At 40.8% G+C, this 25,261-nt stretch overlaps 4 protein-coding genes across 9 annotated transcripts; 2 read left to right on the forward strand and 2 right to left on the reverse strand.

The window, feature by feature from the left end:
• Positions 1-2,853: 2,853 nt before the first annotated feature.
• On the forward strand, positions 2,854-5,117 carry LOC308383651 (CCN family member 1-like). 3 transcript variants are annotated; one of them, XM_080861698.1, is made up of 5 exons: positions 2,854-3,229; positions 3,319-3,523; positions 3,623-3,970; positions 4,071-4,267; positions 4,349-5,117. In XM_080861698.1, the coding sequence occupies exons 1-5, from the start codon at positions 3,188-3,190 to the stop codon at positions 4,667-4,669; spliced, it is 1,113 nt and encodes a 370-aa protein (XP_080717824.1). In that variant the 5' UTR covers positions 2,854-3,187; the 3' UTR covers positions 4,670-5,117. The 3 variants fall into 3 exon arrangements, with proteins under 3 accessions (XP_080717824.1, XP_080717826.1, XP_080717825.1); XM_080861700.1 differs by having other exon boundaries at positions 2,855-3,229; positions 4,371-4,566; XM_080861699.1 differs by having other exon boundaries at positions 2,858-3,229; positions 4,367-5,117.
• A 2,238-nt stretch (positions 5,118-7,355) lies between these two features.
• On the reverse strand, positions 7,356-15,261 carry LOC308412838 (outer dense fiber protein 2-like). Of its 4 annotated transcripts, none has more exons than XM_080907455.1 (17): positions 15,167-15,261; positions 13,812-13,983; positions 13,591-13,714; positions 13,329-13,460; positions 13,162-13,236; positions 12,304-12,375; positions 12,110-12,226; positions 11,827-12,012; positions 11,631-11,740; positions 11,403-11,538; positions 11,145-11,255; positions 10,277-10,381; positions 9,804-9,962; positions 9,292-9,392; positions 9,004-9,166; positions 8,602-8,727; positions 7,356-8,503 (listed from the first exon to the last, which is right to left on the reverse strand). In XM_080907455.1, exons 2-17 carry the CDS (start codon positions 13,973-13,975, stop codon positions 8,339-8,341), a joined length of 2,046 nt encoding a protein of 681 aa, XP_080763581.1. In that variant the 5' UTR covers positions 13,976-13,983; positions 15,167-15,261; the 3' UTR covers positions 7,356-8,338. The 4 variants fall into 4 exon arrangements, with proteins under 4 accessions (XP_080763581.1, XP_080763578.1, XP_080763579.1 ...); XM_080907452.1 differs by having other exon boundaries at positions 8,998-9,166; XM_080907453.1 differs by lacking the exon at positions 12,110-12,226 and having other exon boundaries at positions 8,998-9,166.
• A 111-nt stretch (positions 15,262-15,372) lies between these two features.
• On the forward strand, positions 15,373-19,002 carry ift22 (intraflagellar transport 22 homolog (Chlamydomonas)). Its single transcript, XM_080907458.1, has 5 exons — positions 15,373-15,675; positions 17,941-18,023; positions 18,199-18,282; positions 18,386-18,588; positions 18,666-19,002. The coding sequence occupies exons 1-5, from the start codon at positions 15,637-15,639 to the stop codon at positions 18,812-18,814; spliced, it is 558 nt and encodes a 185-aa protein (XP_080763584.1). The 5' UTR covers positions 15,373-15,636; the 3' UTR covers positions 18,815-19,002.
• A 33-nt stretch (positions 19,003-19,035) lies between these two features.
• Positions 19,036-20,717, reverse strand: LOC308412843 (ATP synthase subunit g, mitochondrial-like). Its single transcript, XM_080907459.1, has 3 exons — positions 20,620-20,717; positions 20,183-20,343; positions 19,036-19,234 (listed from the first exon to the last, which is right to left on the reverse strand). Exons 1-3 carry the CDS (start codon positions 20,669-20,671, stop codon positions 19,136-19,138), a joined length of 312 nt encoding a protein of 103 aa, XP_080763585.1. The 5' UTR covers positions 20,672-20,717; the 3' UTR covers positions 19,036-19,135.
• Positions 20,718-25,261: the final 4,544 nt, after the last annotated feature.

A 25,261-nucleotide genomic window follows, 5' to 3' on the forward strand; every position in this document is an offset into this window, starting at 1 on the left:
AGGACGGGCGCTCCCTGAGGAGATTGTTATCAGGCTTGTTTTGTCATGCTCTGCAGTGTAGTACTGTATGTGCTGTGTGAAACCACCATCAGCAAGCAGAAATGTATATGAACTGTAAATCAGATCGCAGGACTCATGCAGCGATAATGATTTAAAGCCCCTCACAGCTGTCTGGCTGCTGTTTCATCGCAGCAGGAGAATGTCAGATGTTAAACAAAAACGTGGAATGAGCGTTAACAGAAACAGACAATGCGTGCCCACTTGTCCTCTCCACAATTCCCTTCATTCATGCTGGACAGCAGAGCTCAGCAGCCTGGAAATGACCAGCTGTGCATTTCAAATGAACCCAGTGTGCTGACTCCAGAGTGCCCTTCGTGCAGAGCCAGACACAAAAGAAAAGAAGGCATTTATAGAAATGATGTCACCGACGGGACTTTCATTCATATCAGCACAAAACCCACTCTCACGTAACAGCCAAGACACCACCGTGACCTTGCATCCACTGTGGTTTTACAATATGCGTAAGTGAGGAGGTATTTGTGCTTTTCAGTCGAAGAACCATGCAAAATTACTTCTTTTATAGCTTTTTTTCACACAGCCTATTATAACCTGCCCACCCACCTTACTCATTCGAGTGTATCCCATTAAGTATCAGGGATATGTAATTTTAACAGGGCGCTGCAGAGTACTGTGCAATGCACGTCCACCCATGGCTTGTATCAAGTATCTGTGGGAGGATAAAAGGTCTCTCTAACACAATAACTTTGAAGTAATTACATGTCGCTCTCATTAAGTGAATTGCAAGATATGAGAAAATGCACGCTTTATATACGCGTCTTTGCAAGACGCGTATATAAAGCCCTCTTTAGTTTCACATCTGTCTGCTCTTGTAACCAGGTTTGAGACCCACTGGGTTCATATTCATTAAGCATCTCAGATATATATTTAGGGCTGTTTGTTTGAAATCTGTACCTTACTGGAAGTCAAGGCAGGGAGCTGAGAATCAGAGCCGTCTAACAGTCTTTTTAGTAAGGACAATAAAAAGAGCCTCGCATTAGGCAGCCCTGCGAGACATAAAGACATGAATAAGCTTCTCTGGATCTTGTAAAATGTAGTAAGAAGCCCAGGATGTTCCTTGAATTTGATCATCTTTCATTGAACTTTCTAATACGATTTTCTTATTTATAATTTGTCTACTATTAGTCTACTGATTTTATGCCCGTGGGTCAGTGTCTTATTTTATCGATTGTTGTTTTTGCACATGATGTGAAAATTTGAGGCAGGGCGGAGGTTTCACTTACAGTGATCAGTTCAGCTTGTAATACAGCGTGGCACTTTTTTATTTATTATTTCTTTTTGAAATATAAACTTTCAGTGGCTTCCAGAAACAGTCGTATCTAAACTATCGTTCTGCTTACTATATGCACTGAGTTGCTGCCATATTAGATATTCAGCATCACTGATATCTGCTCGAAAAAGTGATGACTACTCCTTTAAGCCAGGGATGTCAAACTCATTTGAACTCATCGAGGAGCAGATCTTTGATCTTACATGGGCCGGTCTTAGTGTAAAGAAGCTTAGTTTCCCATTAGAAAAGACCAGTTACTTTGGTGTAGCGTGAATGACCATGGCTGAAGTCTTTACATGCAAAAATGAAGCTTATGAAAACACAGTTAAAAGTCCAAGATTCATGCCTTCCTTCATTTTTATCTAAAGCTGTCCAGTGGGCTGGACTGGAGTCTCCGTGAGGCCGATTTTGGCCCCTGGGCCTAGTGTTTGACACCCTGGCTTTCAAACTGTTGGGGTAACAGTGTTTTAGGATGTTAAGAAAGAGGAAAGATTCAATTTCTCACTTGTTTTATTTCACATTCATTTTCTGAACTGTGGGAAGAGGACATGCAATTTGCCCTCCACATCCGCCTCTGTTCTTCTTACCTAACATGTTTGTGCAGATTCTTGATATTATAATTTTGGAAGGAAATTTCCACACCAAGCCACAACAGTCAGCGATTTCCAGGCATCGGTAAACACACCAAGCTCCCGCTTGTTCGCTCTTCATCTGCCGGAGCTGGCGCTGACTCAGACCGGCCTTTGTAACCTTAGTTAGATAAGACGGCGGCTGTGCCAATCTGCTCTGCTCAGCCTCTTATTCTCACAGGTTATAATGAAAGGAAAGGTATTCTCTCCCTTATAAATGCCTTTGTTGCTCATCCTGAGAGGAATTTTGCTTCAGGCATTGCTTGGGTTTTCTTTTTATTCTTGTTTTTTTTTTTTGTCTAGCATCTTATTCTGACTGCTCTGATTTAGACTAAACAGAGGATTATCAAGTTTCAAACATTTCCAGGAGGCTCTCATCTCTCATTGTGAAATCTTGAAGTTAAACTCAATTCCATCCACACGCCCTTACAGGGTGACTGAAGGGAAATTTAACCTGTAACACTAGCAAGGCTGGAAAATACAAACATTATTCGCAGACAACGTGCAACAGTCTAAACAGAGCTTCAGCTCAGGGAGAAATTCAGTCAGTCATAGAAATATGTGGCTTTCCTTCAATATTTATGTCAGAACTTGCAGTGGCCCGGTGTCAAATCCCTTAAGGAGCCATGTTCACATGCATTTCAGCTGCCAGGTATACATACATATATGGTCCAGCACCAGCTGGTAAAGTCTTGGTTAGGCGCAAAAGAGCTCCTTCATAACAGTGATATAGACTGAATAGTGCAATCATTGTGTCACAAAACAGAATAAAATCAGTTCCCAGCACTGCAATCAAAGAATTATCCATGCCATTGTTTTGCATGTTATGTAAGCTTTTATTTCTGGAGAATCTTAATGGTCAAAAATATCTGCTTTCTTTGGAAATGAGAAAGCATTACACAGTAAAACCGGAGAGAAAGCCCTGGCAGAGTGGAAGCTGCACAGGGTGGTTCTTGGCACAGCGAGTGTGAGAGGAGGGAGGGAGAAACTTCTGCTTGGCTTATGGGAGGACGTGTGGAGAAGCATTCCTCTCATAGTTTCGGGACACCTCTTCAGTCTACGTCAGATCTGCTTGAAGTGGATAAAAGGGGATGGGGACTCTCAAAGAGGGAGAACAAACAGCCATCATCCCGCTGCCAGGTCTGCTGAGTGATATTAAGGAGGCTGGTTTTTCTTTTTCACTCAGGAGAGATTGCTTCAGCTGGAGAAGATGTGGAAGGTCTTTGTCGTCGAGATCTTCTGCTTTACGCTGGTGAGGAAAAGGTGTCTTATGCCTGCTGTTATATTCTGTGGGTGAAAGAAATGTTGATTACAAAGGTGGGATGTTTGGTCTAACCTCAGGTGTCAGCCTCGTGCCCGAAGGACTGCCAGTGTCCCCTTGAAGTCCCAACATGTGCAGACAGCGTCAGCCTCGTGCTGGACAGCTGTGGATGCTGTAAGGTTTGTGCCCGGCAGCTCTTTGAAGACTGCAGCAAGACACAGCCATGCGATGCTGCGAAGGGACTGGAGTGCAACTTCGGAGGGTCGGATAAGGGAGTCTGTCGAGGTACGCTGACTTCATTTCCCTTTTCTGATCTTTTTTGTTTTTCAATTGTCACCTTTTCCCTTTTCATCACATCAGCCTTTCCCTGCTTCTGTTTAACAGCCAAATTAAACGGGAGAACATGTGAGTACAACAGCAAGATTTATCAGAGTGGGGAAACCTTCCATCCTAACTGCAAACACCAGTGCACTTGCATCGACGGTGCAGTCGGATGTGTCTCCCTCTGCCCACGTGAATTCTCGCTGCCCTTGTTGGGCTGTGCCAAACTAAGACGGGTCAAGGTACCGGGAGGGTGCTGCGAACAACTAGTCTGCCCTGAGGAAACAGAGGCACAGAGCGCTATGATAAAAAAGCACAGAAGAAAGTTCAGCAAAGTCAAAACCACTGAAGACGACCTCTCCAAAAAGAACGAGTTCACCTCTGTGTGGGGAGAATCAAAGTCTCTGCCTGGTGAGCAGTCTTGATATTTATTGCATTTAAGTCTTGCTTGCTTTCATTATTTTAACCCACCTTTAACTTAAAAAATATCTGCTTAAAAACATCTGCACAGCTTTCAGGAGTTATTCAGTGGACCACATGTTTGCCAGAGGAGTCCAGTGCATGCCTCAAACCACAGCCTGGTCACCCTGCTCCAAATCCTGCGGCTCTGGTGTGTCCACGAGGCTGACCAACCGCAACAAACAGTGCAAACTGGTGAAAGAAACTCGGATCTGTGAAATCCGTCCCTGCAAACAGTTGACCTCGAAGGTACACCATATGCTGATGAACATATACAGTGATTATTTCATTAGAGGCTGAGAACCCATCCATGTTAAGACTAAAGCCTAGATACATTCTCTCTTGCAGAAAGGTCAAAAATGCAGTCACAGAGGAAAAGCAAGCCATCCAGTTCACCTGTCATACGCAGGTTGTCGTAGCCTGAAAAAGTTGCAGCGCAGGTACTGTGGATCCTGCTCAGACGGACAATGCTGCAGGCCACACAGGACCCGGACAATGCCTCTCCATTTTCGGTGCAAAAACGGAGAGACCTTCAGGAGGATGGTGATGACGATCGAATCGTGCAAGTGTAATCTCAACTGCTCCAACAACGCTAAAAAGACACCTGAGCTCTACAGCCCTCTCGATGACATCCACAAACTGAAAATTTAACCGAAAGACTTGATTTAAGCGCAAGAAGACTTCTGCTTCATATTATTGGAGCCTTGTGGTTTGCTTCTTTGTGAAGCTGCTTTTAAATGGTGAATGCTGCATTTTAAAAAATGTTTTTCCTGCTTATTCTTTGTACATACTTAATAATATTTAAGCCTCTAATGACAAAACATGTTAAATCGCAGTGTGGAAAGTTATGGCAGCTGCTAAATGTGTCGTCACGCGGTGGCTGTTTCTTTTGATTCACTGCACTCGTGTTATTTAAAGGGTTATGTTTCATACTTTTTTTTCATTTTAATGCAAAGTTAATGTTAAGCATGGAAAACTGTACTTTTGGTTTACTGTCCTGGTCTCTGTAATTGGTTGTCAATGCAAAACAGAAATATGATTGAAGCCTGGACACACAGACTGTTAATTTCATGGTTAGCAGATTATAATCTCCAATAAATTCAAGGAAAACCAATTCAGTTCCCCACTATCTTACTTAAGAGTTTGTCTTGAGAAAAACTGGAAATTCTCAGGGGGTCTTTGCTGCAACGATTTTCAGTCTCTTTAGCATCTGGCTGACCTACTTCTGAGAGGACCTACATGTCACTGAATAGTTTTGGGAATGTCTGTAATGTAAACTTCTCAGCAGTTTGCCTGGTGCTGCACAGATGCTGGGCACAAGTTGCAGATTTTTGCTTTCTGGCAGTGGTATAGGCTTACACCGATAATCTAAACCCTCCACTGCGATTTACGATACGCAGAATAGAAGGCAAATGTGACTGAAATAAGACTGTGAATTGCACGGCCGTGGCTGTTGTTGCTCTTGTGTCCTCTTCAGTATTTCTGTCAAAGGTGGGCTCTGCTGTGCCATCACTTGGCTCTGTCGCAATCAATCACTCTGTCTCTGCTGCTGATTAGAGAGATGCTGGTCCTGTCCAGCATTCACTAGATGCACCTGGTTAAGGTCTCATTGAAGACTGCTGTTTGTGATGCACACACTAAGATGTGTTCTGCTGATTCGGTTTTAGGGCTATGAGCAGATAATAAGGAGCAGTGATGATGTTTTTGAGGTGCTTGTGTATGCCTGGGGTTGTGCACACATCAGCCGTTTCTTTTGTTAAGCTACATTAGGGAAAAGGGTGTTGCTGCTCTGCTCTTTGTTTTGGGCAGGGAGTTATTTTCTTTTGAACTTTAATAATCTCTTGAACTCTATAAATCTCCCGTCTGTTTTTTTAAATTTTCTTTGATTTGCCAACCCCTATTTATCCATGCAGTTTGCCTCTTTTGTAATTCATAAATCTTGCGTTTGGCTGTCTGGTTGAATGGCACTTTCCACCACCCCTGAGTTGAGCTGGGACATAACTACTAACCCAACCAACAGGTTTACGCAGAGCTGCAAGGGTTTATGCGTCAGGGCTATCAAAGTTGTTGAGCCTAACAAGCACATAAGCACAGGGTGTGCCCATCTCAGTGCTGAAATGCCGAAAGTCAGATGTAAGCAGAAAGCAGCAGAAAAAAGCAAATTCCCAAAGTGATCGACAGAATTACGTAAACAGGCAAGACCACAAGAGCAAAGGAAAAAAACATAAGTACTGACGCACGCAGCCATGAAATCGTTCCATCCCCCGAAGGAGAGCACAATAGAGCTTTGTCTCTGAGAACTTGAGAGGAGGCCTGCTCACTCGAGGGAATACGTCCGATGCAGGAACACATCAGTCTTTCAGAGGTCTGGACTCACAGTAGTTTATTACCATAGATACAGCAGGGAAGCACAAGCAACAGTGAGAGAACAAAAGAAATAAACACAGTACATTTATGGCTCAGTTTTTCGGTAAATCTCAGTAAGTCACGCTGCAACTGATACCGGAGCTCTTGTGTTTGCCTCCAGGCCAGATTAATATAAGATTTTTATTAGACAAACCAACAACAGAGATAGAAGTGGGCAGTTACATTTGCAACCTAAAGGCATGGACTTCACAGCTAATGGCCACACATAATTATTCTCAGTCCAGCTGAGAATCCTAATATAAAACACAACCAGTGCACACCACACCTTTGCTATGTCCACTACCAACAAACAAACAAACGCCTGTTTCCAGCACCGGGAGGATGACAGGGAAATTAAAAGTAAAGACGCTGAATTTTGAATCAGCTTCACTAGTCAGAGCAGAAGATTTATTATGGGTGATGGGCAAAGTCACAGCTGGAAATATGGATTCATTCTATCGCAGGTAAACACAGCTGGGACAAAATGTGACCAAACAAAAAGTCATTTGCAATTAAAATTAGATTTTTTTTTTTTTTTGTGAATCCAAAAGTTTTGCTTTCTGCTGAACTGACGGTGGGAATGACGGCGTGGAAGCTTCCACAGTTATCAGCGTTATAAGATCAAGCCCGTGGAGAAGATGGAGCAGAAATCTGTTTCTAAATGTATAAACTGCTTATTGCGTATTGATAGCAAGAATGTTATATTTGAATTGGGATTTATATTATTCTGGCAGCCTTTAGGGGCTAATTTATAATTTTGCCAATTATCAGATATCGCAACCCTGTCAGAATGTAAATGGTAAATGGCCTGTATTTATATAGCGCTTTACTAGTCCCTAAGGACCCCAAAGCGCTTTACATATCCAGTCATCCACCCATTCACACACACATTCACACACTGAATGTGCAAGTTTAAGTGAAGAGGGCATAGTGTTACACGAGGGTGGCATTTATTTCAGGTACTACACACAGTGTGCTACGTCTTTAATATGGCAGAGTGTAGATAGCCATTACTGGCAGCTGGGAAACCCTTCCACCAGTGATGCACTGTGCTGTGCACCACATTTGCATGTTTTCAGTTCACTCTGAATTCATTCAATTCATAAATTCACATTTTAATCACACATGTATCTGACTTACAATCAAACATTATTTGAGTGGAGTGCCTGCTGCTTTACTTGCACATGTAATTTATCATCGCACACGTGCACTGTTTGAATGCATTATAAAGACACAAAGGTTACTGAAAAGGATGTAAGCACCAATAAAATGTTTCGTTTTCAAGCACCACTTGCATTGGCCAACAACTGCTGTCATAATTTCGTTGGTGTTCAGTTGCAGGCTGTGGAAAAAAGTTGTTCAGCTGTAGCCACTTGCATAAGACAGATCAAGTACATACTGCATTGTGCCTAAAATAACCTGATTGCTAGTCCTTCTAGCAATTTCGTGTTACCCTGCTGGAAAGTCCTTTTGTTTTGTTTTTTATAAATGAATCTATTAAAATTTATAAAATAATAGAAATTGAAAAGAGGTTTCCTGCAGTCCAGTGTAGTCTTTGCTATCTTACATTCACACTTCAAATGTGTAATATTTATGCAACAGTACTATTAGGTGTTACTCAACTCAGAGTTTGGCCAATCTTATGTAACAGTTATGCAACAAGCTCCTTGTCATACGGACAGAATAGCACCAAAATATCATAGTTCAAGATGTACAAACATCTGAAAACATTTAAAAAAAACAGCAGCAGATTACTTGATTCCTGGAAATGCAGTTCAAAAATCTGAATGTAAAAGTAGAAACTGATCAAACCAATTAAAAATCAGGGTTTAGTTACCCCCATGTTGCCCTTTTAAACAGACCCAATAAATATCAGAGTGCAAAACAAATCAGGATTTAAAATGCAAACCTCCATCATTTCAGAAAATAAGATGTTGATGTTTGCAGTCCTTCATCAAACATGGCCTTATAAGAGTTTTTGAGGAAATCGACATAATTCTGAATGCTTCGCTTGTGGCTCTCTGATTGGTCCAGGCTAAGCTGCAGGTCCTTCAGACGTACCTCATACTGCTTCTCTGCCTGCAGATTGAGAGACACACAGACAGATAATACAGCTCAGCGCTGCCTTCCAAGAAATGTTCCATCTAACGTGAGTGCGTCTTCTCTATGGCCCTTACGTTGAGCTTGCTCTGGCGAAGAAGCCTCAGCTCGCTTTCCCTTCTGCTCTTCTCGGCTCCCAGCTCCAGGATTTTGGTTTGAAGAGCCTCTTCCCTGGAAACAGCCTCTTCTTTCACCTTAGTGACCTACACGGGGTGAAAATGTGAAATATCATTATGTGATGCGCCATTTTCTGCACGATAAATCTCTCTTTGACACCAAACTGGAGTAACACAAGTTGTTTTATACAGATACATGCATATCTAGCTTTGCCTGTTTACTATGTAGCTCCAGCTGGATTACTTACGGCATGGCTTCAAACAAATCTCGACTGAACTGTTAGGTTGTAATGTCTTACTTGATGATCTGAGTGAAGAACAGGTGCTGAACTGTTGGTCAGCACTCCAACAGCTAACCTGTACCTGTTGTCTGACGTCTGCTAAAGCTGCCTCCAGCTGTCGGCTGACGGCCTGACACTCTGATGAGCGCTGATCCAGCTGCCGGTTGCTGTAGCTGAGAGCTTCCTCCTGAGCTGCGAGCCTCCGTACCAGCTCCAGGTTCTCTTGCTGCAGTTTGTCTGTCTCTCTACACACACACACACACACACACACGCACACACACGCGCGCACACACACACACACACACACATAGAGTAAGCATCAATTTCTATACCGATAATATGAGCAGGTTTTTGATATTTGAGGTCTTACTTTTGGATAGAAATCAGTTTTTCTTGTAATTGTAAGTTGGCCTCATGAATGGACTCCCTCATCTCTGCAGATGATCTCAGCAGTTTGCTTTGACTCTCCATCTGCGTGTGCAAAACATAAAATTCAGAGTTGCCTCCACGGGCTACAAGTAAATCGTGCAGAAAACATTTAATCACACCACGTGCACAAATGCTACTTTAAAACAACAACTACCTCCACGATCTGCTGAACATTTATCAGCCTCAAATCGAGCAGATTCGAGATAAAAACTCAGTATTTCTGACGGAAACACGTGGTCGTCTGGTTCTACCAGAGATCACACTGGGGAGCACAAAAGACTCGCTAGTGGGTTCAACCTAAACATTGCACAGCAATCACAAACATCGAAACTCACAGCAATATTAGAAACCACAATGCACCAGCGGTCACCTGAGGCTATACTGCCACCCAGTGGTCAAAAAATAGGAAAATGACTGCATTTTACATTGACCACAGCAGCTGGCTTTGCACACCTTAACCTGCAGTTGCCTAATGGACTCTGACTTTTCTGAGCACTTCCTCTCCAAGCGCTGCAGGTTTTCCTGGCACTCAAAGAGACTCTGCTCAGCTGCATTCAGTAACTCGGGGTAAGCGTTCAGTTCCTCCACGCGCCCGTGCAGCTCCTGCCTCACCTGGGCTCCAGAGGAGGAACGGCACAAAAAAAAAAAAAAAAAAAGAGTTGGGTTTCGGGAAATGAAACATAGTAATATGCTTTAAAACTCAGCACACCTCTCCAAGAGATGCTCACGGATGTACATGATTCATTCAGCTGTGGTTATGCAGTTGAAAAAAGAAAACTAAGTGCACAATGACTGTCCATTAAACAGCAGGTGAAACAGAGCTGGACAGACTTGTAATGGGCTGTTAGAATGAGTTTTTAGCTTAACAGAAACTGTGCATGTAACGTAAATAAAATAAGGCAAATTAAAGAGAAGGGCGGTGGTACCTTCTCAACTTCTGCCTCTTTTCCATCTCGTGTCTTCTCTGTTTCTCTTAAAAGACTTGTATATTTTATCTTTGAATCATGGAGCTCAGCTTGAAGTTGTGCAACCTGGAGGTGAAAAAAATACAGAACATTAACATGAAACCTGCTGTGGCCTTCCCTGTCATTAAAAACTAGTGTCATTCATTCAGTGGCTTCTACAGACCACATTCTGTATCTGTAAATAATAGGTTTCTTGTAATCCTGTTTGGAAACTACTTTATCCTAACTGTGTCAGGAAAAAAATGACCTTCAAACATGATAGAAAGATAGAAAAATACTAATAAAAAAACAAGAACTGAAAGGTTAATATTTGAAATTAATAGATGAGAAGTAAAAGGTTTGAAAGATTTAAGAACATAAAACACTCTTTGTTGTGTGTCAGTGTTTATTCAGAAATGATCTTTAAGAGGATCAAATATGATGAAAGAGTGCCTTTTTTTTCAACATTGCACATTTTTTGATGTTTGTTGACTCCAGAGTAAAGTAGTGGGTCTATAAAAATAACAGTCATTTACAAACATGATTAAAAGTTTCCCTGCAGAGAACAAGGGATGGTCTAGGTCTGGTTTGTCACTGCTGGAAAAAAAAATACTTTGATAAGTTTGATTTTTGAGGCTCTGCCTGCACAAAAAAAGGAAGAGGGCAGCAAACCAGATCCTCAATTCCTTGCTGTGAATTCACTGGACAGTCACCTGTACTAATCTTGCGTGCATCGGACATCTCACAGGCACAGCGCTGCGGAGCTGACCCACTGTCACTGGGTGATGTCTGGAATATTTCAGGGCTGCAGCACACGAGAAAGTAAAAGGTTTTAAATCAAAACACAAACCTGATAATGACACTGTTCAGCTTGGTGCTTCTTCTCCTGTGAGACGATCTTCTCCTCTACGAGGGCAGACTCGCACTCAGCGAGCTGCTGCTCCAGCTGAGCTACAGATTCCTGGGATAGCAGAGAAATCCAAACAGTTTTAGTAAAATAAGGTCCTCCTAACTCCTAAATATGGAAACCGGACTTCTTGCAACATGTCTGTGCTTTTTGCCTTTCACAGTAATGACTCTCACATACAAGCTGTTCAGTAACTTGTACCTTGAGTGTTGCATTATTTATGCCGAGTTCTCCATTGTCTGAGCTGAGTTTTTCGAGCCTTTGCATCAGAGTTTCATTTGCTGCAGTTAGCTCGTCCTTCTCCTTCTGCACTCTCATTGTCAAGTCTGCAATTTGGCTTTAATGGAAACAGACACTTACAGTTAATGCATCATCTGAATATTGATGTACTCAGAAATGACAAATGGCTGGGAAGGAGAACCAACCAACCTTTTCAATAAGTCTATATGAGCAACGAGTTTGTCTTTCTCATCTGTCGTCTGCTCCTTCTGTCCTCTCCTTGAGTCTCTCTCTGAATGGGCTTTGGCCAGCTGAGCATCCTGTTTGCCAAACAAGACAAACAAAGATCAAACGGGATCCTCAACTGCTTCTGAAGCCAAAATAATGAACCAATTTGACCTCGTACCTTTTCCCTCAGCTGTGCGTAGCATTTCTCAATAGCAGCTTCAAATCTCTCCGCTCTCAGTTTCTGAGCTCGGGTGGCTTTCTTCAGAGATTCTTTGTCCTGTGCTGCCTTCGCAGACAGAGAGGTGATAGACCCCTTCAGATCATCAATCTCCAGCTTCTGCTCGGTTATGAGTCTCTCCAGAGCCTGCAAAGACCATGAACCCACAAGTGTGCAGTTTTAATTTATACATTAATAAAGCAGTTTAGTCTACAGCGCAGCCAGCTGATAAAGGTGTCTGTACCCGTAATTGTACAGTAAGGCGATTGTTTTCAGCTTCCTTGTTGCGTAGCTGTCCCTGTAGGTGAGCACGTGTTGCCTCTGCTGACTTGGTCATGTGAACTGCACTCTTTACGTTCTCCTGTTGAAGCCAGCGTAAACATATAATTTCATGGGCAATGACTTAATTCATCCGCAAATGATCTCTGCTGTACTTACCTGCTCTTTTCTCCGCAGATCTATCAGCTCCCTGACCTTCTGTTCACTCTCACTCAAATCTTTCTTTAAATTCTGCGAGAAAAAACATGGAAACCAATGCATATTATCACATCACCATATCTTCACTTTAGGTGCATTAAAATCGCTTTTGTAAAGTTAACACCTTTAGAGTATGTCCTGTGACATCAGAACCAATGTGGCTGTGCTCTCACTAGTTTAATCACCAAAGGCTGCCCCTTTGCCCCAGCCCCTTCCTCCAGCTCATCTGGGGGAACACCAAGGGATTCTCAGGCTGAGAGATATAATCTCCAGCGTGTCAAGGGTCCACCCTAGGGCCTTCTCCTGGTAGGACATGCCTGAAACACCTCACTGAGGAGGCATCCAGATGCCCAAACCACTTCAACTGGCTCCTTTTGATATTAAGGAGTAGTGGCTCTACTCTGAACACCTCCCAAATGCCCAAGCTCTTCACCCTATTTATAAAGGAGAGCCCAACCATGCTTGGAGAAAGCCCATTTCGGCTATTTTTATCTGTGATCTCTTTCTTTCAGTCACTTCCTAGAGCTGAGTCACACTCAAAGGTAATAAAACAGTTGAGCTGATACTGAAAACTATATTTCTACTTCTGTTCCCCAGAAAAATTTAATCAGTGAGGGAATCTATAAAGAATTTGATCACAGGCCGAGACAATGGAATTTGAATAAATGAAATATTATTAATAATCCATCTATCTAACCGCTATAACTTATCCTTTATCACTTTGTTTCACTGACTAAATCTTCACAAGCTAATCACAAAGCTTAGTTCCCTTAAACTTCCTTCTTTTGTGCCAATGCATAGGTGTAATAAAACACTCACCTCATTTTCACTCTCAGCCTGCATGATCTTCTTCAGCAGCGTGTCAATCTGCTGGTCTGCATCAATTCGATTTGCCTTTGCGGAATTATTTAAAGCAAGGACATAAATAAACACATTTTCAGACTAAATACAGTTGACTTATACGGTGTAGTAGCAGTTTAACAAACCTCTGCCTCTTGGAGCTGTTTCAGTTTCTGTCGCACTGACTTATTAATTCGTCTAAAGTCCTCTAGCTTTTCCAGCAGAAGCCCACGCTGTCTTGCAATTTGGCGTTTATCTTTGGCAGACTGTCTTGAATCCTTAATTGACATTAAAAAAAAAGAAAATTAGAGAAAATGCAGGACAGCAGTTGCAAAAACATATGTTTAATGTAGGAAACCCTTTGGCTTTACACAAAGCTAGCTTTATCCAAAATTGCTGCAGACCTACAGCATACTCATCGTCGATGGCGTCTTTAAACGACACTAGCTGGATTGCTGCAGAATTGGCAGCTGCTTCTGCATCCATTAGCATTTTCAGGAAAGGATTATTTTTATTGCCAAAATCTCTGAGACTAAAATAAAAAGGAAAGCAAGAAAACACTTTGAATCAGTAAAGTTGTGGTAGCTGGCAAGTGCATATTCAAATGCATCATCCTTGTAGGACCTCACCAGCTGATCTCACACTCTGGGGTTCCTGTATGGAGACTGCTGCGTGCCCTGGTTCTACCAACAGGCTCATGACTGCTGTCTAGGTCGCCACGACTCAGAGTGAAATCCTCCCTGGTACCGCTGAAACCAAGGGGGGGACTTCGAAGGTCATCCTCTGGAGACATGCCTCTTACTGTCAACAGATGTGCATATAATATGCTCAAATGATATGTGCAAATATACTATGCGCAAAAACCGGCTATGCATGGGAAATACAGAGTTACACAGGCAAACCTCCAAGTGGCATCCCTGGGTGAAACCGAGGAAAGCGCGTAGTCCTTCATATGACTACTGGACTGTGGAGTCACAATATCATGTGTGACAATTTCTTTAGCATCTATGATCTGGGGCAATACCTTCTCAGGAGGAAATTTACCATTGTGGACAAAATAAAATAAAATAATACAACTTTACTTTACTATAACGTTACTATAGTTAATAATATTAAAATAATAATAATCAGAAGAAATGTATTTTAGACATTTTGTTGTAATACTTCTCAGTAATAGTTAGGTAATAGAACCACAACCTTTTATTTCTTCATAAAATTCTCGTAAGGTTCAGTTTATCGGGGTTTTTTTAGAATGAAAAGAAGCGATATGCTGTAATTCAGGGGTGTCAAACTCAAATACACAGTGGGCCAAAATTCAAAACTGGAACAAAGTCGCGGGCTAACATTAATATTTATTGAAAAAAAAAAATCTTCCTCCAGATTTAAGAATGAATCTCTTCTTATGGACTCAAATAATTTTTGCTGGAAAACTGAATATGGAACAAGCAAAGCTTAATACTAAACAATATATATATTAGCTGTATAATACCAGTAGGCCAGCTCTAATAGTAATTTGGTATGGCTTCGCGGGCCAAATGTAATTAGGCTGCGGGCCAAATTTGGCCCGCGGGCCAGAGTTTGACACCTGTGCTGTAATTGATCATTTTAATTCATAAAAAAGCCTAACAATGTAACCCATTGGTTACAAACAAACTGGATGATAAACCGCTGTTTTGAGGGTATTTTCTGGGTTATTTAGAACACTGGTCAAAGGCGACCCTTCAACATAAGAGATAGTTACAGACAGCTAACACAAGAGGAAGGTTAAAAGTCCTGCTTGGACATGAGAAAGCCAATCGCCAAGGAAGCTACTTCTTAGCAACAGACAAGGTTAAGTGGCTGTTAAGCTTTAAGGAACTCTAAGCGTAGCAAGCACTTTAGTAATTATACCAAGTAAATCGCCATTCAAGTCTAGCGTGTTTAATAACGCCCAAACCAAGTAACCACTTACAAAAGCATGCCTGAAAATTTAAACAACACTTACTCCTTCGCCTTGTACCTCTTGTAAATAACGCTCCTCCACTCTGGGGAGTCGCCTCTTGGAAAGTCTCACTCGATTGGTTAGATGTGAGGCAGCGTAACGACGTCAACTGACTATCTTTTTGTTGATTCGTTCCCTAAGGGTTGAATGGGCGGGGCCAAATTTGATTAGACCCGTAAACAGCCAATGAACAAGAGAAAGCAGAGAGCCTGGTTGAAACCATAGAAACGGAAAAGAAGTTTACTGTCGCGATTGCTAGTGCGCCATCCTCGGGAAGCATCGAAGATCATTTAAAGAGATATATATTATTAAGTAAAGGTAAAAATATAGTATGACGTGGTTTAGATATGTACGCAGCTAAGTTTGGCTGATTTACATTTACCTTGCTGTTGCGATACTGCTTCGCTATCCCGGAATTTTGTAAAGATAAGTTAGCTGAAAAGCTAATGCTAACCAGCGTCAGTTGAGTGGAAATGTTCAAAGCTAAAATACTCTTTGTTGGTCCCAATGAGGTGAGTAAATTCTCATTTGACTGTACACCGGTTGCTATTTTACCTTTCAGATTCCAGCAGGTAGCGAAAAGCGTCAACAGTGAAATTTGCCTTGGCTAATATTACCAGAGAAAGCACTGGACTTAAGTATTCATACCCTTCACCGTTACATTTACGCTCCGAGTTTATTTGTCACTGCTCAACAAAGTAATGTATAAATTCAGTCGTAACGAAGGGAAAAGGAGTGATAAGTACTATGCAAAAGTCTCGAGCCACCCCTCATGTTTTTGTTTATATTTTGATAGGTAAATGGGTGCAGAGATTTATTGAAAAATGTGCAAACATAGATTGAAACACAGTATATTAAATTAAAAACTGAGTTTGTAACATTATAACAAGTTTGGAAGTCGATATTTGGTACGATCAACTTTCAACGAAAGTCGGAACTCTTTGAGACACGCTTTCGTGTAATTTCTTTAAGTACCCTCAGGAATATTTCTCTACGGTTTTTGAAGGACATTCAAAACCATCCTTTAGATGGTGGCCGACTTTTTTCTGTTCTGTTGAGAACTGGGCTCTGGGGAGCCCAATAAATGGCTGGTTGTGTTCAAAATGCGTGCTTTTCAGTTGTACTATTTGTGTGTGCATTTGCTGCATGGGCAATATGTTTGGGACTTCCAATAGTGTTAACATACTACACAGGTCATGAACAAGATTTTTTTTTAAATTTCCTTGTAAGTGGGCTAAAGCAGTTAATTAAAAGTAGTCTAACATAAATATAAGTGCTGTAATTTGATTATTTTAATAAACCATGTAACTTGGATGGATTCGATGCTGGCGTGACCACAGTGCATCCATCCATCCATCCATTCTCTTCCACTTACCCTTATCAAGGTCACGGAGGGGTCTGGAACCTATCCCAACTGCTACAGGGCCGGGTACACCCTGCCAGTCTGTAACAGGGGTTCAACCAGAACCATGGGACCAAAATTATATGTTTGTAACAGGCTACTAATAACAAAGTGCCTAGAGATACAATTTAAGACAGGTTTGTTGCTGAGTTGTCTGTTCTGTGTAGACACAACACTGGTTTATCCCTTGAGTTAAAAGGTGAAAAGGCAGACAAAACTTTGAAAGAGCTTCAGAAAGCCTGGAGAACTATTGCTCGAGACCAGTTTTAAAAAATTCTGGCTCCTTGGAAGAACGACAAAAAGTAGCTCAAGACTTTTGCACAATATTAAAAAATAAATAAATATCAAAACTTACTGTACTTGTTTATATTAATTGAGGGGTGTGTATTGGTTTTAATGTGCTCATACATACAAGAATGCTTATTTTGTGCCACCAAGGAAATGATGGAGGTTGGTACTGGATGAGGAAGTCAGGAGTAGGGTGAGGGTGATGGAAGACATGCATGAGGACAGGTTGAGTTTAGAGACTAAGTTGGTGAGGCAAGGATGATATGTTTTGGACATGCACAGAGGATGCTAATAATGAAGCTACAAGGCATGAGAAAATAAGGAAGACCACTGAAGAGGTTCATGGATGTGGTGAAGGAGGACACAAAAAGGGCTGAGGTGGCTGATGCGGCAACCCCTAAAGGGAGCAGGTGAAAGGAGAAGAAAGGACATATTCCACTTTTTACTTTTTTATGTAATACTGGTAGTTAACTTTAAAGTTAATATTTACTTAAAAACATGAGAGTGCAAACCTCCACAAGGCAGTTCACTCATGAATAACTTGAGCTTGCAGCTCATTCTCTTTCTCTTGACTGTACTTATTTTAAAGATATAATGCATTTTTGGGTCAAGGTGAAAGAAAGGCAGATATGAAATGTGACATGATATTTGGATGCAAACTAGTGTGCATCCAAAGTGTGATATTGTGGTCAGAGGTCAAACGTGACATTTCAGATCTTTGTATGGTACATTCTATATGTTGAAAATGCACAGAATACTTACAAGAATCACTGTTTCTAAGTTCTAACACTTTTTTGTCAATTTTCAACCAGTAAATCATTAAGTTGACCCCAAAGACCTGTTGGATACAAGTCAAATTTTAATAGCTTGTAAACATGGCCCCACTCTACACCCCTACAAAGTTTTACCAGAATTCATTCAAAACTTTTCAAACTATCGTGCTTACAGACAGAAAGAATGTCATGCATGCAAATGCTACCAAAAACACGACTTCCTTGCCGGAGGTAACAATTCCCGTCTGTCAGGCTGGGTAATGTGCTACTATTTTGCCATCGTACTTAAAGCCATCTGCTTTTCTGTTTTTCAGAGTGGGAAAACCGTTCTTGCAAATTTTCTCTCAGACACAACAGAAAATGTGGGCGGTGAATACAGACCTACTCAAGGAGTCAGGTACAAATCCTATGTGAGCTTTACTGCTTTCAACATTAAGCCACTCCGAGTGTCACTTTAGTGTAAAAATCAGTCATCGCAATGACAAGATTGAACCAATATCATAGCCTTCCTTGACAGATATCAGTCTTTGTGTGTAAAAATACAAAGTGCAGCTACTTTCTGTTGTTTCAAGGATACTGGAATTTGAATCACAGCCTGAGGGCAGCAGTGACAAGTCGTGTGAGGTTGAACTTTGGGACTGTTCAGGGGATTTCAAGTAAGTGGAGGCATAGATGTTATCCTTACCTTTATGTGACAATTAAGAGAAGTGTTGTTACTTACGATGTAATATGATGGTAGTAAAATGTATTTTCATACAGATTTGAGTCATGCTGGCCTGCAATCATGAAGGACTCCAGCGGTGTGGTGATCATTTTTAACCCTGATGTTCCAAGTCACCTCAAAGAAATAGAGACGTGGCATTCGATGTTCATCTCCTCTCAAGATCTGCAGGACAGCCAGTGTCTGCTCATAGCTCACCACAAGCCTGGCAGTGGAGTGGAAGACAGACGGCTGCCTTTAGGTAACTTGTGCTGCAGTCCTCTGAGAGTCATGAGAATCATTATCTCTGGGCTAATGCAGTCACATTTTCTTGTGCAGCGTCACATCTAAGCAGACTGCTGCTCATTCACTCCAACCTAGAAGAAGAGCCAGAGGATGTAAGGCAAGCTTTCTGCAGATACCTGGGAAACGTCGTGAACGCGATGTCGGAGAGTCGAGAGCGAGAGGAGATGTCCATCATTACGTAGCAGTAGCATCTATAAAATATGCGGCCTGAATTAAGATGTGTTTTGTTGCCATCTGCAGTACTACCACATTTTCACTCTAAATTATACATGTATGCAAACTTTAATATTCTCTACAATAGGTGTAGAACATATTCAGCGTTGGTTTCTTGCATTTTGTAAATCTTTTATGAATAAAATATGACCCAGTTCTCTCTTGAAATTAATACTCGAGACACAAAATCTACTCCTGTATACAAACATCTGTTTATTTGGAAGAATTTGGTGCAGGCTGTTGAGAATGTAATGACTGGAAAAGCAAGAGGAGGAAGAAAAGTTCATTTTTCAGACATCATATCCAACAATGCCTCCTTTGCCAATGCACTCTCCGATGTAGAACCACATCAGCACCTCAGTGGTCACCAGTCCATTCCTTATGGCATCCTGCAAGGAAACAACAAGTTGTCACTCAAGAAAACTCCTTAAATGTTTCTAGAATAACACACTCAGTAACAGTCCCTGCACGAGGCCTGATAATGTAACACAAAGAGGGTTTTGTAAGTAATTGTTGACATTTTATTCAGCTGGTGTTACTGCACTTGTGATGGTGTGTTTACCTATTTTTACTTTAACACGTTCTGTAAAGGTTTGTGTTTGTGAGAGACCCACAATGTTTACGTTGAGACAGTGAAACAGACTTTGTAAAGGATAGTAATAACTATCACATGTGCTTTAATAAAGATGTTAGTCAGTTAGTGTTTTAAGTTTTCCAACTCAAAAGCACAATATCCACTGAGTGACCAATGTATCAAGGGTCAATGTTGGGCCATGAAATTTAAAAAAAAAAAAAAGTCCCACCTCACCATCACAGATTTGCATGAAAAGGGCAAAGTTAATGGGGATTTCAGGTCCCTACAGTGAGATATTACATTTTATTTTAAAAGAATAATAGATGAAGGTAGGGTTTTTAAAAACCTAATATATTGTTTTTCCCAATTACATAAACTACTTAAATTGCCCTCAAATGTTACGGCAATATCTCGTGCCATGGCTATATGAATATGGACTCTCACAAGTGTAGCTAAAGTTAGCATAGAAGGATGCTTAAAGTCCCTAAAATAGGTGCGAGGTGTTTGATGAACTCATCTGGAATGACCCTCAAGCAAAATTCACAACCTACTGGTAAATATTCAAAATAGGTACTTTCTGGTGCCCAATATAAAATCGAATCACTCAGGGCCCTGAACTCCCACAGCAACATGGAAGCACACATCTGTCAAACTATTTGTTCATTACAAATTACAGGCTGGCCATTCCTTCAAGGTCTACTTTCTGTGCAGCCAAGTTAATCTAAAAGGTCAACAGAGGTTAATCGACTCAGTTCAAACTTACTTTCACTGTAGTTTGTCCCAGGCGTCCCGTCTGATAGCTCCTGATCAGACCTTTTACAGCTTCTATGGCTTTGGGGATCTCAGCTGGGCTCGGTGGGACCAGCTCCACTCGGGCGTAGTGCCAGAAGGTCGCTAACCGGGGTTTGGAGTATGTAAGAGCGGCTGAAAGTCACACACAGACCACGTCAGCCAAGGAGCAGTAAAGCCAGCAAAGCCAAACGCAACACGGTTATTTCGCCTCTCATGAAACACTTTATAAAGTACAAATACAAATTCACAAACTTATAAAGATTTGCTGCAGGGTTTGATGTTTTGACGCCAGAGGTCACAGTGCAACTGCTACAAACTGTAAGCAACGCGACATTGCCCCTGCTACACGATTCATGGTAAGTACCTCACTTTTTGTTCTAGTATAAAAAGAAGCGTGAGAAGGCTTACCGCCGACTAATGCGGGAACTTTATTCACAACTTTCTTAACTGCCTGCGCCATGATGAGGACTTCCCAGGAGGTCACCAGAAGAAGAAAGCAATCTTCCGGGTCGTCGATTTTCAAAATAAAATGAGATGTGCACGTTGGCAAGTTAGTTAAATATTTGTGGAAGCTTGTTTCAGCCACTAACAAAAATATATATATTTTTCCATCCATAAGTGAAAAATTTCGGTTAATATCTGAAAAAAAAAACTTGACTTAATAACGCAAAAATATATCTTATTTTCTCAGAAGTTGGAAAAAGAAAGAAAAAACGGCCCCTATAAATCAAAATTTGGGGTAAATTTTGGGGAGCTCAGATTTTGAAGTGACTCAGTAACAACTCTAAGTTTCCAGTCGGTAACCTGAGGATTTGACTTCAATTCAGCTTAGTTTCAGGTTTTCCAGGGTGAGTTTCCTTGTTTGAAGTTAGTTTTTACTTATATTTTTAGTTTAAGCAGCCTGCCATTTTTATTAGTTCCAGGGAGCATGTTTCTTGGGTTTTTTCCCTTTTAATTGTCAGGCTATTGTTTGGAGCACATTATGAGGGGAAATATTTAGGAAAGTCCAAACAGGTATTACAATACAAGCACAAGACTTTGTGAGGGCAGTTGACCTCAGAAACTCTCCTAATTGGCAAGGTCGTCAGGTTGTGCTGCTGATTTTTTTATTTTTTTTAACCAAACTGACAAAGCATAAAATCATGGACAGTTCCTCTATGTTTGGTTTGATTTAGTTTTGTAATTCACCAAATTCTTATTCAATTCTTATTGTCTTAAAAAACTGCTAAAAGCCTTTTACGCTTGCATTTGGTTAACTCTTTTTTTATACTCTGGTATTTTCTTTTGAAGCACTTTGTGATGTTTATCTTGAAAGGTGGTATAGAGATAAAAATGTGCTTACCTTTTTTAAAATTATTTTTACATCAAATAACTGAAAGGTTTTATCCCACTATGAAAAAGACAAAACTTGTACCTTGTACAGTAGTCCGTGCGTGTGGGTGTAAATTTCTTTTTCTTTTTTTTAGTATTACAGGCATGACTGAATCATTACTCACTATCCTCTGACTCACCCGACAGGCCACATTAAACAAAACAACTGGAGCTGCACCAAAGTACAAACAAGAAAGGAGGCCAGAGCTGCATTTCCCAGGTAAACGCCCAACACCTGGTACTATTTGTTTAATTCACTGTTATATAGCTTTAGCCAAATCACTGCATGCGTTCACACGCAAGAACATAAATGATTTGTGGAGCTGGAAGAATTTCTCACATTTGAGATGGCCGTAAAGCTAATTGAAAAGTTCAGTGATGACTTTCTGCAGGTTTCTCATCCCATTTTCTGCAATTCAAAAAGTGGATATACATGCGGTCAATTTGGCAGGAACTTCAACTAGATTTTTAAACAGCAAATCACTAGAGGGTGCTCTCTAATATCTCATAACCCCTGAAAGGCTTTAGGGAGAAAAGCACACCTTGTTAAAGTCTTTTGCACGTATGTTCTTATATTTTGATGTTGTCAAATGGTTCTCAAATGATGGTGGGCCCATCCCCTACAAACTTGTGTTTCCCAGCCAAACACAGTTACAACCCCCAGTGTTTTATTTTGAAAGTAGCTAAAACTACCAATGCAAAACACCAAACTTGTCATCTCAGATTACAGGGAAATATAATCGAAGTAAAACAGGTTTCAGAAAGCAGAAAGAATTTTCCATTTCACGTTAACACTTTAGATTACTTTCACTGTAAGTCTGACAGCTCCTCAATATATTTATGAACAAGCAAAGGAAGGTTGCAAACAGGCATGCAATGGCGTGGAAAAACATTGAACTCTGAGGCTATTTTAGAGTAACTTTGGGTATAATGGGAAACTGTGGAAAAAGTGTAATTTACTTTAATGCACAACTCAAACTGCTTCCTGAGTAAGATATTTTTTAAAAATGTTTCCTTGATGACCTTCAAGATTTAGATGAGAGAAATGCCTTCTTAAGTAAAGCTTGGTCTATAGTTGCTGACTGAGAACACCCTCTTTATTCTGATTTAGAACCAGTTCCCTCTCAATGACAGCATAGGATGCCTCTGGTTGATAAAAAATAAATAATTTAAAATAAAGGGAGGGAAATAAGGGATCATTTGTGTTTTTATTTATTTATACACTCCAACCTTCACACAGCTTGGCTCTTTCTCCCTGTTTCCACTCATTACGCTTACTTCCTGGCATCTTAGTAAAGGCAGAAGCTTTAATTTTCTAACGTAACTCTTTGCAAGAAATCAAATGTATGAACTTTCCTCATTGAGAATATCAGCATTAGTAAAAGACCAAAAAACTAAACGAATAAAGTGAATAAATAAATAATGTAAGGAGGGGACATGTGCTCCGGATATGACTAAGAGCATAGAAGAGTGAGGTGTTCTACACAGTGATCCAGAAGGATACTTGCTGTGAGTCATAGAAATAGATGGTGACAGACAGAAAGACAAAGGCAGATGTGTACAGAAGCTGCAGTGACGACGTAAATCTTGCCTTTCATGGTATAAAATGGCCCATACATGTAGTTGAGATTAAAACGAATGACATCACTTCCTTTGTTTTGGCTGTTGGCACGAATGCGCATTTGGAGATAGATCAGCAGTGCGGGCAGTAATCAGTCGTAGCCCTGCAGGCTACGAAGACAGATAGGGACCTCATCCAGTTCTGTGTGCTGGTCTGCAGGGAAGTGTGCTGCTGATTGCCAGCACTGAGGTGATGAAGTCATTTGTTTTAATCCCATATGCAGCTACATTTTTTTTAGTCCTTAAAATTAGCATCTTTATCCTAATCATTCTTTTTCTCCCCTTCTTTGCTACCTGTTAGCATTTCCTCTCGCCGTCTGGTCCTCTTTAGAGTTTCCGCTGTTGATAATCCATCAGAAACAGTGCAGTTCACAACTTGCAGAAAATTTGATGTCAGATGAATTCTAATTAGATTTTGCTTTCCTCCCAACTTGCAGATTTTATCTGTGACAATCTGTGCTCAAGCTCCAAAAGAAGATTATTGTGTGTGTATATTTACAAAATGGATAAAGCAATAAAAACTGAAAATGAGGAAAAGCGAAAAAAGTCAGATGAAGGTGATAGTTGGAACAATCGTATCAGGTGTTAGACGAACTGTGCTTGGCACATCTGTTATAATATAATTCCCAGAGTTGGTCCATCAGTGAAAGAATATGAATGAATCAGTTTGAGTCTGGTTTCCACCACAAGCCTGAGAGCTGCTATACCCACCGTTTTTATGATGAAATGGCTCTAATTGATTTGCATTTTTATTTATTTATTTTTTTGTTCTCTCTCACAGTGTTGTTTCAGCCAATGCACGTAGCTGTTTTCAAGAAAAATCCCCTGATAAGCCCTCTGTGCACTAATCAGAACACACAAAACTAGCAAGATCAAAAGTCAAATATCTAACGATGATATGGGGAATTTTAGACTTAAATATATCCGGTGATCAGAAACTTAAAGTATATTTGTGATCTACATGTTTACCACCAAGTTTGCTTTATGAACCTGGTGGCATATAATCTGTTGGTGCTCCTAATGATCACAAAATTCAACGAGATCCTGAACACAATTTATTCCCCTTTATGCAGCTAATCGTCTTTTACCTGAGAGCCACCAGCTGAAACAGATAGGTGATAAAAAACATCAGCAAACAGCAGATCACCCATGCTAATGTCAGCAAATGAACTGTGTTCTGTAACAACACTGTGACATTGTGAACTCTTGCTGGAGTCTAGTAGCGTAAAGGGACCAATTATAGCACAACTCCCTGCACCTCACTCGGCTTGGATAGTGGAGCGCATTAACAGCAGTACTGTGATCATTATACCAAACCACATATTGAGAGTTATGAACCTCTCCACATAGGTCTTGATTCACAGATTGATCTTTTTTTTTTCTCAGTCTCTGGGAAGCTCAGCTGTGCACAAGGACCTCACAGTTAAGTCATTTCTCTTTCATGCTGAAGAGTTCCAGGTGATGTGATGGTTTGGTGAAGACAGTTGTAATTATATATTTAATCCCACCCACACCCCATCAGAGGGACAGAGATTCTGGTAAGACAGTAAGGAGACAGATGAGACTGCAAATGAGTCTGAAAAATAGGCTGATGGATCAGTGGGGGACGGCGGTTTGTTATGTGGAGGAGACTTGCTTAAAGGTGGCAAATAAGCTTCACAGTTCTTAACTTGCAAGCTCGCTTTAATAATGAAACACATTGTTTGGGAGATGTATTCATATCCTTGCAGCAAAGCATTCGTGCAGTGTAACAAGTAAACAGATGGTAGCTTTATGTGTTTTGGCTCTCTTGCATCAAGAATTGTGCTTTTAAATAAAGACAGGAGGGAGACAAGAAAATAAGAAATGCATCAACAGACTATTTGGATCTTCTGAGAGTTTTGATCAAGAAAATACAGCTTTGTAAATATAAACTATACCTCTGTGCGGCAGTCATGAGCCGCCCCTCATTTCTTTATATGTTGCTTCCAAGGAACCAGACTTTGTTGTCATTTTAAAAAGTGGTCTAGAGCAATAGTTCTCCAAGCTTTCTGGGGGTCTTTCTTTTTATTTGGACACT

This window comes from Rhamphochromis sp. 'chilingali' (genome assembly GCF_963969265.1).
Source record: "Rhamphochromis sp. 'chilingali' genome assembly, chromosome: 16".
Taxonomy (NCBI): domain Eukaryota; kingdom Metazoa; phylum Chordata; class Actinopteri; order Cichliformes; family Cichlidae; genus Rhamphochromis; species Rhamphochromis sp. 'chilingali'.